The sequence below is a fragment of the Nothobranchius furzeri genome, chromosome 5 (genome assembly GCF_043380555.1).
Source record: "Nothobranchius furzeri strain GRZ-AD chromosome 5, NfurGRZ-RIMD1, whole genome shotgun sequence".
Classification (NCBI taxonomy): domain Eukaryota; kingdom Metazoa; phylum Chordata; class Actinopteri; order Cyprinodontiformes; family Nothobranchiidae; genus Nothobranchius; species Nothobranchius furzeri.
The window spans coordinates 46,788,049-46,800,779 of record NC_091745.1 but is presented as its reverse complement, the minus strand read 5'-3'; the positions used below and the strand labels follow the sequence as shown (position 1 = coordinate 46,800,779).

At 42.9% G+C, this 12,731-nt stretch overlaps 1 protein-coding gene and 1 pseudogene across 1 annotated transcript in view; both read left to right on the top strand.

The window, feature by feature from the left end:
- Positions 1 to 7,207, top strand: part of LOC107378773 (eukaryotic translation initiation factor 3 subunit H) — an 82,249-nt gene extending 75,042 nt beyond the window's left edge. Inside the window, exons 6-8 of the mRNA XM_070550823.1 lie at positions 1,833 to 1,953; positions 6,353 to 6,485; positions 6,975 to 7,207. Coding sequence (XP_070406924.1) covers positions 1,833 to 1,953; positions 6,353 to 6,485; positions 6,975 to 7,069 — 349 coding nt within the window. The 3' untranslated portion in view covers positions 7,070 to 7,207. The remainder of the gene's footprint in view (positions 1 to 1,832; positions 1,954 to 6,352; positions 6,486 to 6,974) is intronic.
- A 522-nt stretch (positions 7,208 to 7,729) lies between these two features.
- LOC139070187 (E3 ubiquitin-protein ligase TRIM21-like) lies at positions 7,730 to 12,253 on the top strand (annotated as a pseudogene).
- Positions 12,254 to 12,731: the final 478 nt, after the last annotated feature.

Below are 12,731 nucleotides of genomic sequence, written 5' to 3'. Positions count from 1 at the left end.
CCATAACATAAGATGATTAGACAAAAAGATGCTACAAGGAGGTTTTTCGTTGTTGTTTTAATTCAACGAAACGAATTTTAAACACAGATGAACGTGCCTGCAAGTTTAGAAAACAGCACTGATAGCATTCATATTTCTGGATGGTTATAAAATAAAAACAGAACTGACACGTTATTACCGGTAATTTGCATGCATGTTTAGAAGAAAAGAACAGCGCTGACACAGCATTAATAAGCCCTGGATGATTAGAAAATAAGAACTGCACAGAAAACATGCCTGGTTAGTAAATAAAACACACTTGCCTACCAGAAAAAGTCATTCGCTCTCATCTTCCTCTTGCGCACTAAAGCCATTAAAGTCTTCTTCAGTGTCGGAGTTGAACAGCCTCAGAAGAGCTTCGTCACATAACTTTTCTGTGGTTTTGTCAGTGTCGCTGTCCGTGTTGCTGTCATCATCCCCGGGTGAAGCTGGCTTGAATGATTTCTTCCCGCTGCCGTCTCCAGCGCCGAACCATGGATTCATTCATGCCAAGCTTACGTGCGGCAGCACTGTTTCCCTCCTTTACTGCCAGATCAATGGCCTTCAACTTAAATGCGGCAACATATGAACTCATAGTATTTACCATGATGAGGGGGTATGGATTTGAAAAAGATTCTTTGTCGTGCTGGCTGCTTGCATGTGCTAAATTAAAATGAGCACTTTCTTCGATTTCTACTTTTGACTTCCACCTGTTTCACTTTCTGCTAAAGCGCCCCCTGGCAAGTGAAGGAAAATCTTCAGTAAAGCCGCACCTCATTATAAGCTGCATGGTTCAAGCGTGGGAAAAAATGTAGCGGCTTATAGTCCGGAAAATATGGTATATCTGTTTTTTTATTCCTGATATCTCAATTTTGCTAACAACATGTGAAGTCTTCTGTTGAGAGAAATGAAGTCTGTGCATGTTTATATCAGGCGGTTGTAGCAGAAGAAGGCCTTTGCAAATAGTTATTTATCTAAAAATTCTTCACTGCATCCTGGAGTTTATGCAAACTGCCATGGCTCTCCTGTACTGCACTTTGGTTAGCTGCCATGCTATTTTTAAATGTGCTCTATAAATAAACTGGTCTGGTTTGGTATGGTGATAACAAAGGCAGAAAACCAGTGATGCACCAATATGAAATTTTGGGCCCGATACCGATATCCGATTTTAAGATAATTGTTATGGCCGATAACCGATATACTGACATTAATGCTTCTAAAATCAGCAGATTTTGTATAAAATTAAAATTATTAAAGCTGAATTTACATTATTATGTAAACAACACACTCATTTACAGTTCTGAGATGATTTCATTCACTGTCACATGACTAAACAATTACACCTCACCCCCCACCCCCTGAAACAGGCAAACAAATAGAGACGAGATGGAAAAAATAATGGTTGTTAATATCGGCCCGGTTTTATTTATCAAACCAATACAGATATGTTAAAAAAATGACTAACATCGGCCGATACAGATATTGATGCAGATATATTGTCCATCCCTATAGAAAACTTTGTGGTACTTATCTTTGTAGTCATTCTTAAAACATCCGGCTACAGCTGGGCTTTAGTCTTGTAAAATCTTCTCAAGCTCATTCCAAAGGTCCCCTTCAGCTTGATATTATCTCTGCTATCAGGAAACAAAATACTCTCAATTTCTTTTTGACATGGAGTCAAACAGTTGTAGTTAAATATCTTTAAAAATAAATAATGTATAACAGGAGTTAATCATTTATGACGTTACTGCTCAGGTGTGCTGTTGGGAAAACAGAAATTTTGAATGACAAGTAGAACTTTGTTTTTGTTCCAGCAACCACTTGGAGAAGAGCCTTCAGCTTCTGATGGACAGAGTGGATGACCTGAACCAAGAAATTGTCAAATATAACACCTACAGCCGCAACCTGAGTAAGCAGCAGCAGCAGAAGCACCAGGTAACTCCTGCACACACGCACATTGCTTTCAGGAAGCAAAGTGCCCACACCACCCACACAACGAGCCAGCAGGAGGAGCAGGCATATCAGCTCACCAGCATGCATGTATAGACTCTCTCTCTCTCTCTCTCTCTCTCTCTCTCTCTCTCTCTCTCTCTCTCTCTCTCTCTCTCTCTCTCTCACTCTCACTCTCACTCTCACTCTCACTCTCACTCACGCGCACGGAAACAGAAGCACCTACAGCTCCAAACGTGGATACAACCAGTCATACCCACAGTCACAGCAGGTGAGGAACAGCGACACCAGGAAGCACAAGTGTACCTACACACATCCAGTGAAACATCTGGGCTTGAGCATTTACATGCAATAGAGCAACAACCTCTGTCAACAGTCATTAAATATCACTCTGTAATAAAAAATAAACATGTTGATCTTCCCACTAGAATGTAAGGAAAAAGACACCCCCCCCCCTTTTTTTTTTTATAAAAACATCAAATGTTTGTGATCGTGTGGTAAAAATGGGACAAGTTCAGAAATGTTAAGTCATGCCGCACAAAGACTCTCCAGACAGAAACATGGCTGCCTATCTGGTCATTGAGTAGAAGCTGCACTACTGTTGAATTCCCAAATTAGAAAAAGATGAGAAAGATAATTTTTTTTTTTTACTGAGACGGGTATATTTTAACAAGCTAGACCAGAAACATGATGACATTTGAAATCCTCCATGGTTTCTCACCGAATGTTTTCAACTACTGAGTCTTATTACTAATATATGTTGAGCTTTTAAATTGGTTCCTTATAAGCAGCCTGTCACAATCTGTGGCTCACTTGTTAGACTGAATTTATAGAAAATGGTCAAAGAAAACAGTTTAATAAATAACATATCATAGCACAGTCAAAGTGATTTTCAAAGAGCTGAAAATTTACTAAAATTGCACACGGTGATCAGTAAACAGTGTGAGGTGATCTGTATGCTACACGGAAACACAACCTAGCACAAAACGGCAGTGATGTTGAACATTTCCTCAGACTCTGTACCAGGAAATGGCTGACCCGGGAAAAAAAACTTTTATGTCATTGTCCGTGGACACTTTTTGGTGCTGATCAGTGACATCACTCTCTGCTGAAACAGTCGCGACATGCTGACGTTTGTGCAATGTCCAGAAAGGGCTGAATTTGTGTGGAGACACAACGGCTGAGAGGCCACCCTCCAAGAAATTTCCCAGAACTCCTTCAGTGGAAAAACGGCTGTCTGAAGAAAATATTGAGAGAGCTTTGTAACTTTGGATTTAGTGATCAAGACCACTTTAATGTACTACAAGATGGCCAGGTCAGTTGGAAATAAAGAAATGAAGGTGGTTTAAATGTGTTGAATATTACTAAATCTACTGCCAGCCCACTCACAGACTCTGATGTGAACTCTAATAGATGTTTACTTAAAGAAAACTTTGGTTTATTTCAGTAAAACCAACAGGAACATGACTGTTTTTATTAAATGGGTTCAATGAAAGTTTTGTCACCTGCATTTAATAGGTTTACTTATCTCAAGTGCCGTGCTTTGTATTGAGAGCAAACATATTTCTTGAATATTGATCCAACAAGATATTTAGAAGGTAAAACTCACACATGGTTAACAGCAAGAAGAGCCGATGCACATGAAATGTGCTGTGAGTCCTTAAAGCTGATGAGTAGGTGTAGCCACATCACAGCTCGTTTAGAAGCAGATGCCGCATCACATCCTAAAACCAAAATAAAGTGACAAGTGCACTAGAAGGCAGCAGCTTCTCCAGGATGCAAACCGTCTACATTCACTGATCACCATCTGCAAATACAACCTCTGCATCACAAACATCTGGCAGCGGATGGAAACACAAGCGTCACAGTTTTGTGCACACGTTATACAGGAAAATGGAAGAATAGCAGCTCGATGTGACTCACTGATGTGCACACAAACACTCCTACATTAAAAAGTCTACATTATTCAGTCATTAATCCAAGCAAATGGAAGTGAGAAAGTGCCCGTGTTATTAATGCTGATCGAGGCTGAGTCATCATCATCATCATGTGGTCCAACAGCAGCTAAGAGTCCCAGTCGGCTCCAGTCACTCAGAAGAAAACACGCATCCACGACCCAACTCCATACCAACACAAATGCATATGCTTCATCCCAGGCCATTCACCCACACATTTACACCATTATGATCCATCATCCCCCATGTATTCACCTCCTCATCATCACAGCCTACAAATCTCCCCAACACACACACACACACACACACACACACACACACACACGGCACAGAAACCTTTTTCCTACAGTGAGCCTTTTTTCGTGTTTCACACGATTCCCCATTATGAACCAATAAAGCACAGAGAAAAAGAAAGTGAGCTTCTATTAAACCTTTCAGACATCAACAGTGCGTGGCCCTTGTAATCTCGTGCTATTGACCCTGCTGCTTCCAGGACAAATGGAACCTTATTAATCATCATAGAAAGTTGCAAAAAGGCATTGTGCTGAGCGGGCTCCATTTTTCTTCCACAGCCCCTGAATCTGGTAAATCTCAGATCCCCTGCCACAATTTGCAGTCGCGCTAGTCTCTGTTAAAGGAAGTGTATGTCTCACTCCTCTGATTCAGTCTCAGCTAAAGGAAACTCGCAGCACTGAATCGAGGGAGCACAAATTATACCTAATGAAAGAAATCAGCAGCAATTAACAAATAACAATATTGTTACTGAGTCAGGTTAGGGTTTGTCTCTGTATATAAAGGAAACATGAAAGGGGAGTCAAATCAGCTGTTGGAAACATTGCCAGAAGAGTTGAAGTTTATATGATTAGCATGTTGAAAGGAAGGTAGGAAACAGAGGAAGTAAAAACTAGGCTCAGATACCGATCTGAGCCATTTAGGATTAGGAATATTCCAAAGCCACGTCTCAGTCCAAAACTTGAGTTATTTGACTTTACAAATTTATAGAAGCAATGAACCTTTTCAAGAAGGAAAACCAAAGTGGACAGAATTTAATTGCTTTAAAGACTCATTTATTAGAATAATTAAAAATCATCTTTTCACCCACTTGACCAACAATTCAATACTGTGTCGCCAAATGGACTCCATAAAATAATAATCTTCTCTGTAATTCAATCTGGATGGTAATTGTTGTCTGAACACATCCATCGTCTGCAGTGACTATAGCTCACAATACGATTAAAGGCTTTATTATGATTGGGTGCATTACCTGACCAGATTAGACCATTACGTAGTACACTAACTTCATTTGGTCTTGGTCCAGCTTTGATATTTCGTCAGGTCTGACTCTATAACAAGTCTGTGGAGGCCATCACAGCAAAGCCGCCGTCCCACAGCGTGCTGCACGCCGCTTCCAGCAACGCATTGTGGTGATGCTGCTCAGCAGCAGGCACTGAAAAAAAAAAAATCCACGCTTGTGAAGGTGGAGGTTTGAGAATAAAAACGACAAAATACAGGAAGCCCTGGCTGCAGGCTGCAAGAGAACTGCTGGGACACGATTGCTTTTCGTCAAGACGTCAACATCAAACACGAAGCATAAAACGCACAGGAGGCAAGAGCCTGGTCCATTTCAGAGTCCGTGGTCTGGAAAAATGGCAACTTGACAGCGATTGAGCCGTTTGTGAAGAGGAGGGAAAGCAGACAGTGGTGCCTGTGTTTGATGAGGTCAACATATGTCTAAATGAAACCGTATTTCACTTTTAGAGTTTTAATTCTAACGTCTGTTTAACAGCTCTGTAGGAGTCGTATACACTAATAAGTGAGGCTGAAGTTTGACACATGAACGTTTTAGGAACCATGCTCATGCTGTGACACACCGGCAGGAAATAAAATGATCAAATAGTTGTATATTTTCATTTTTATGTTTATGTGAGGCGCACATACTGGTGCATTGTGGGATGCTTGGTTGAAAACACGCTCCCACACCAGCCACCTCCCATCTGCCACAACCTTCCTTTTCTCCATCTTGCTAAATTAACAAGGCTTTTAGGATCTCCAGAGACACGGAACCTCACTTATTCACCGACTGTCAGCCCACCACAAATCACTCCCCTTCCTGTTAGCACTTATAACTCTTCTGTCTCCCTATCTCAGCTTTCATCACTCTCTACATTTCTTACTTTGTGTTCCCTGCGTCTCCGTGACTTTATGCCTCCTGCTACTTTTCCTGTAACTCTTCTTGACTCTCTTACCTAATGCTTTCTTCTCTTACTTCCATCTCTTCTCGTCATTTCTTTTCACATATTTTCTGGTTTTGGCTCCATTTATCCAGGTTTCTTGTTTGAATTTATCTGAACTTGTTTTGGGGCTTTTCAACTTTTTCTCCTGCATCTCCCCCGACTTATGCCACCCTGTTTTTGGGTCTCCTCCTCTAGTACATCCAGAGAAGGCAGCAGGAGAATGCCCAGCGGCAGAGTCGTGGAGAACCCCCACTGCCTGAGGAGGATATCACCAAATTGTTCAAGCCCCCACAGGCGCCACCACGCATGGATAGTCTGCTCATTGCAGGTACGCACACACAAAAAACCAATCAAACCAGAGGACACCCGCATTTCTTTTTCTCTCCAGATTCCAACAGACACTTCTGCTCCTCTCACTGGAGCTCAGGTTCTGTTTCGCAATTATCTCTGCCATTATCTTAAAATTACATTAATTTAAAGTTTATTTACTCAGCCTCCCGTTCAGCTTCCTTTATCCCCGCTGTTTGGCTCTCCGCCTCCTGACAGCATTCTGAGCCCCCCGTTTACTCCGTTCACCACTAATTTGATGTTTCGCTGCTGTTTTCACCGTCTGTGTTTGTACAAATGTTTGTGTGTGTGTGTGTGTGTGTGTGTGTGTGTGTGTGTGTGTGTGTGTGTGTGTGTGTGTGTGTGTGTGTGTGTGTGTGTGTGTGTGTGTGTGTGTGTGTGTGTGTGTATGCTGTACATATGCTTCTTGTGGGGTGTTTGTGTGTTGTTTTATGGGGGCGTGTGAATGCATGTGGCTGTTCTCCAACAGGGCAAATTAACAACTACTGCCAGAACGTGAAGGAGTTCACCTCGCAGAACCTTGGGAAGCTGTTCATGGCAGAGGCTCTCCAAGGCCACAACTAGAGCGGAGGTGGGAGTGTGAGACGGTTTGGAAAACTTGTCAACTGCAGGAGCGTCAACCATCATTTATGTAGTGGTTTTTATTATGAAGTGAATCTTGGATAAAAACACTCTTGATTTAAATAAAAATCCTGCAGCTCATCTTCTTTTGTCTTGTTGCTTTGTCTTGTTCTTCACACAACCTGGGTAAGAATGTGTGTGAATGTCTGATCGTGTCCAGGACATGAAGACAAACCAAATTGTGGTTCAACAGAATAAAGAATAATGTCTCTAGAACAGAAAAAAAAAAGTCAAAATGAGTTGAGTCACATTTACCCATGATCGGAGAGATGGACACAAACAGGCAAAAGTTGATGAAATAATCTAATGTATGATTTCATGTAATGTTTGAGTAAGACGGTGATGAAAGGATTCTTACAGCCAATGTCCATTTTGTGATTAAATGGCATGATTATGAGTTTTTAAGTCAAGTAATGTTAAACGGCGATCTGAATCAATAGAATTGTCTTGTTAAATGATCAGTAGGGACTGTTCCATGGTAACATGTTTAATGATTAAGTTGTGATTAAAAGTTAAAGGTCCAGATTGTAACTCAAATCAGTTGGAGCCGAGGTTTGGTGTGAAGGTCGAAGGAAGGAAAGAGGAACCGACCACTTTCTACCGATGGAGATAGTGAACCACCAGACTTGGGGTGAAGAGGATCTTGACTTAACACGGGAAACAGGAGTTAAGTGCTCGCCCCGTAATTGGAAGGTTGCAGGTTCGAGCCCTGCTCAGTCTGTTGCTGTCATTGTGTCCTTGGGCAAGACACTTAGCCCACGTTGCCTGCTGGTGGCGGTCGGAGGGACCGGTGGCACCAGTGCTCGGCAGCCTTGCCTCTGTCAGTTGCCCCAGGGCAGCTGTGGCTACATCATAGCTCATCCCCACCATTGTGTAAATGTGTGAATGACTGATTGTGTTGTAAGGCGCCTTGGGGGGTTCCTGGATTCTAGAAGGCGCTATATCAAATACAGGCCATTTACCATTTAACAAGACCGTTGGCTGTTTTAAGAAGCTGAAAAGGAGAACGTTCCAGCACCAGACCGTTGCAAAGTTCCATCGGTTTTTAGTTTTTGCTTCAAACCTATTTTTCCTGCATTTCTCTGTTCCAAGGAGGAAGCCAACACTCAGGTCGGACTGAATCGGTTGGACCGACCGCGGGTTAGAGAGAGCCTGGCGGTACGAGTAGGAAGGTTGATCAAGATTAACTAACTTTTTTTCTCTGTCCACCAAAGATTTCCAACTATAAGGTGAAGGTTTCAGCTGTCAGGTGAAAGTGAGTATACATAAGGATTATTTAAGTATTTTTAATGATCTGTTTTTTATATTTAAGCTGATGTTTAAGCCATCAGAGGTATGACCTGTTAGCCTTTCCTCGCTTAAAGACCAAATTCACTAGTTATTTTTTTTGTTTGTTTTTACACAGTCTTCTGGTTTAAATGAATGCCTTGTAAGTTGGTATCTGAGAAAGACGCTCTGCTCCTGTTTTAGGAACCAGATCAGAGTTCAACTGAACACATCAGGTTTTGGTGACTTACTTCCTGGTATGTGGACGTTTCCTCCGATTGACTACCAGCAAATTAAAAACTTCCTGTTGGAGGTTTCTACAGCACTTTAGTGAAAGAGAAACCGATTCAGAGCTGCAGCTGAGACCAACTTTCTATCTGAAGGAGAATTCACCTTTTCTCCTCTGACTCTGTGATCATTAAACAAAACTGATCAGGTTTGCTGTGGTTCATCAATCAGCAGGAAAAACTAAACTCGGATTAATCCAAATGAGAAGCTTTCCTAATGCTGAAACTCATCTGGAGTTAAACTAAATTATTTAAATAACTAACGTTAAACTTTTCTGATTAGATCTGCTTTACTCTGTAGTTTCCTCTTCGACTCTTGTCCTCAGAGTTCAGACATGTCTGCTGGCACCAGCCTGAGATTTGAGGATCCGTCTGTCAGGATGTGTTCACTGATCCAGTCACCATGCCATGTGGACACAACTTCTGTAAGACCTGCATCACCCAACACTGGGATGGTGGCAAGAGCTTCCAGTGTCCCATCTGTTCAAGAAGACCAGACCTGAACTAAAAGTCAACACCTTCAGAGAAATGGTTGATCAATTCAGATATGAAGCTGAACAGAAACCCAGCAGCTGCCAAACCAGACAGACAGAAAGTTCTCAGTCTGTAACAGAGTGGATGGAGGCTGTAAGAGAGGCAGGAGAGACGATGCTGCTGATGGTGTTAAACAGCACCTTGGGGTTCCCTTTGCTCTGGGACACCAGGTTGGAGAAATAGGAAACCCTTGCATCTCTGACTGCAGAGTTAAAGGATGTCAGAAGATCCTTTAGGTGCAGCAGATGGATGTGGAGATGGGTTTTCTTCCACAAACGCTCCGTTTTTCTGCATTGGTGCTTCAGGCTGCGAAGGCTGTCATTAAACCAGGGAGTAGGGTTCACTGCAGGAACTGATCTGGTTCTGACAGGACAGATGTTGTCCAGAATGGAGAGGCAGTGCTCGTTAAACTGAGAAGTTAAGGAATCTGGGTCGTTATCAGAAGAACAGGGTGGATCAAAGGCAGCAGAAAAATTGCTAGCTGTGCTCTCATTAACAAAACGAGAACTAACCATACGGCGAGCAGGAGGTTGGGACGCAGAAACTGACAAGTTAAAGAAAATGCAATGGTGATCTGAAATATAAACGTCCTCAGGACAAACGCTGTCAGCATTTAGACTAAGGGTAAAAACAAGGTCCAGAGTGTGCCCCCTGGTGTGTGTGGGGCCAGAAACATGCTGGGTAAAGCTGAAGGAGTCCATAAGGCTGGAGAAATTCATGGCAAAGAGATCAGAGGGATTATCAACGTGGATGTTAAAGTCACCAACAGTCACCAGTCTGGACAGCTTCACAGTGGAGGATAGAAAGTCACTAAACTCCTGAAGGAAAGAACTGTTTGGACCAGGTCAACGGGTCCTTACGCCCGGATTTAATCAGCTGCAGTTCAAAGGAAGCTAAGTGACCAGAGGTTGTAGAGCTACATGGAAGATGGTCTCTGAAAACAACAGCTAGGCCTCCACCACGACCAGAACCCCGGGGCTGGCTAAGAAAAGAATAACCAATGGGGCAGAGTTCAATCAGACCAGAATAATCAGATGTTTGCTGCCAAACTTCAGTCAGAAACAGAAAATCCAGGTTTTTAGAGAGAATTAGATCATTGAGCAGGAAGGACTTATTGTTAACAGAGTGGGAATTTAACAGAGCCATACTGAGTGAGGTGGAGGAATCAGAAACTACACAAACAGCTGGAGTTAGTGGACGTAAATTAGCGGGGTTAGATCCACGGTGTTTATAAAAACCACTTATGGAGGGAACAGGAGGAGAAACTACAGAGGAATGAAGATAAACCGACCTTAAAAAACTTGGACGGATGAACCGCGTCCCAACGCGGCCTGGCGGGAATGCGGAAGTGGCGCTCAGGTCACCAAACAAAGGACAAGAAGCTAGAAGATCGCTCCAATGTTTACCAGATAAACCTCGCTTTAAGAGAAGTCTTAATCTCACCCGGATTCCTGCTCATTTACCTCTTTTCCTCCGACGTTTTCCCGGGACCGGACAAACATAGCCGGAGGTGCACAGCTCAGGACTGTCGTTTGGCTCCGGGCAGGTGCGCCACTCAGGTAAACAAACAGGATGGTACGTCCTCGGTGCGTCTTGGGCGATCGTGAACGAACGGAAGGACAAAAGAGTCTGGCGATCATAGGAGATGGTAGCAGGGACACTACTGAAGAGGATCGCAGACAGGAGCAAGGTGGAAAAGAGGAGGTTAGTGGAGAAAAGTTTGAAAAAGTGGCCGGTGACTGCGGCTAAGCCAAGCTCAGGCGCCATCTTGTTGCCGACTGGAAGCGGCCATGAACTTCAGCATGTCTTCTCCAGAGCTGGAGAAGACATGCTGAAGTTCAACAGATGATCCAGAACAGACGACTAAAGATTCAAGAGGTTAGAGAGTCGGTGAAGATCAGTAAAGATGCTGCAGATAGACAGAAAGCAGAAGGTGTTCAGGTCTTTACTGATCTGAAGAAGTCTGTTGAGAGAAGCATAAAGGAGCCCATAAAGGACATTGAAGACAAACAGAAAACTACAGAGAACCAGACTGAAGACCTCATCAAAGATCTGGAACCAGAGATCTCTGAGCTGATGAAGAGGAGCTCTGAGGTGAAGCAGCTCTCAGGTTCTGAAGACCACCTCCACCTTCTCCAGAGCTTCAGCTCCTTGAAAGCTGCTCCACCCACCAAGGACTGGACAAAGTTCAGAGTTCATCCTCCATCATATGAGAGGACTGTGATGAGAGCTGTGCATCAGCTGGAGAAGACTCTCAGAAGAAGATGAAGAACCTGATGGAGGCTGAGCTGAAGGAGGTCCAGAGGTCTGCAGTAGATGTAACTCTTGATCCTGATACGGCACATCCTGACCTGGACCTGTCTGCTGATGGAGAACAAGTTTATGATGATGATGATGACGATGATGATGGAGAACAAGTCTATCATAAAGATGTGCTGGAGGATGTTCCAGTTAATCCAGGGAGATTGTTTTACTGTTTTGGGGATACAGAGTTTATCTTCAGGCAGATTTGACTTTGAGGTTCAGGTCAGAAGGTCCATCAACAGGAAGGGAGAGTTCCCGACAATTATTACTGGACTGTTAATTTGAGAAATGGAAATCAGTACAAAGCTTGTGATGGTCCTCAAGGAGGTCTCCATCTTGATTCTGGTCTGGAGTAGGTGGGGGTGTTTGTGGATGATGAGGGGGTTGTGGTCTCCTTTTATGATGTAGAAGCTGCAGCTCTGATCCTTTACTGGCTTCTGCTTCTCTGATAAACTCCACCCGTTCTTTGTTCCTGGTCTGAATGATGGAGGTAGAAACTCCGCTCCTCTGATGATCTGTCCTGTCGAACAGCCACCCTGATCTTTTTATTCACGAAGCTCCGAAAACAAAGAATCTGTTAGAGGTTCTGATCTGGGTGAATGAAGTCCTGCTGGTGGAGAGGTGAGCTTGGAGACGTCCTCAGAAACAGAAACAGATTTTTGTTGCTGGGTGATTTTCATCTGCTGGTTCAAACATGGAAGGGGGGTTAAGTAGAAACAGCAGCTTTGTGAATAGAGAAGCTACAAAGGAATCAAAGTGGAGACTTAAATCCAACAGAGGCAAAGTTTCTATAAATAAATTTGGGACGAATGACAGAAAGGCAGCATTTTAGGCTTTTGTCGATAAAGCTCAAGAAGCCACTCAGGAAAATTACTTTGTGATTTTTAGAGAAAGAAGATTCTCAGTGATCAGTGGAAGAATGATGTGAGATGACTTGTAAACATTTCTTGAGTCAAAGAGTTTTTCAAAAGCCTTCAAGTAAATGAGCAATCTCATTTAAAACGTTTCCCCTTCGTTTTATTAGCTGGTGCGGCAAATAAAACAGAAATCTGCAGATACTAAAGGTTTTTTAAAAACATCACCAAAACGGCGCCAGTAATAGGTTTTACCATCACAACGGCCTTAATCCTTTAAAATATAGATTTAACAAGGTGTTAAAATCCTTCCTCAGAGGTTCTGGTCCATCCTGGCATGGCAGCATCAGCTCCATCCAT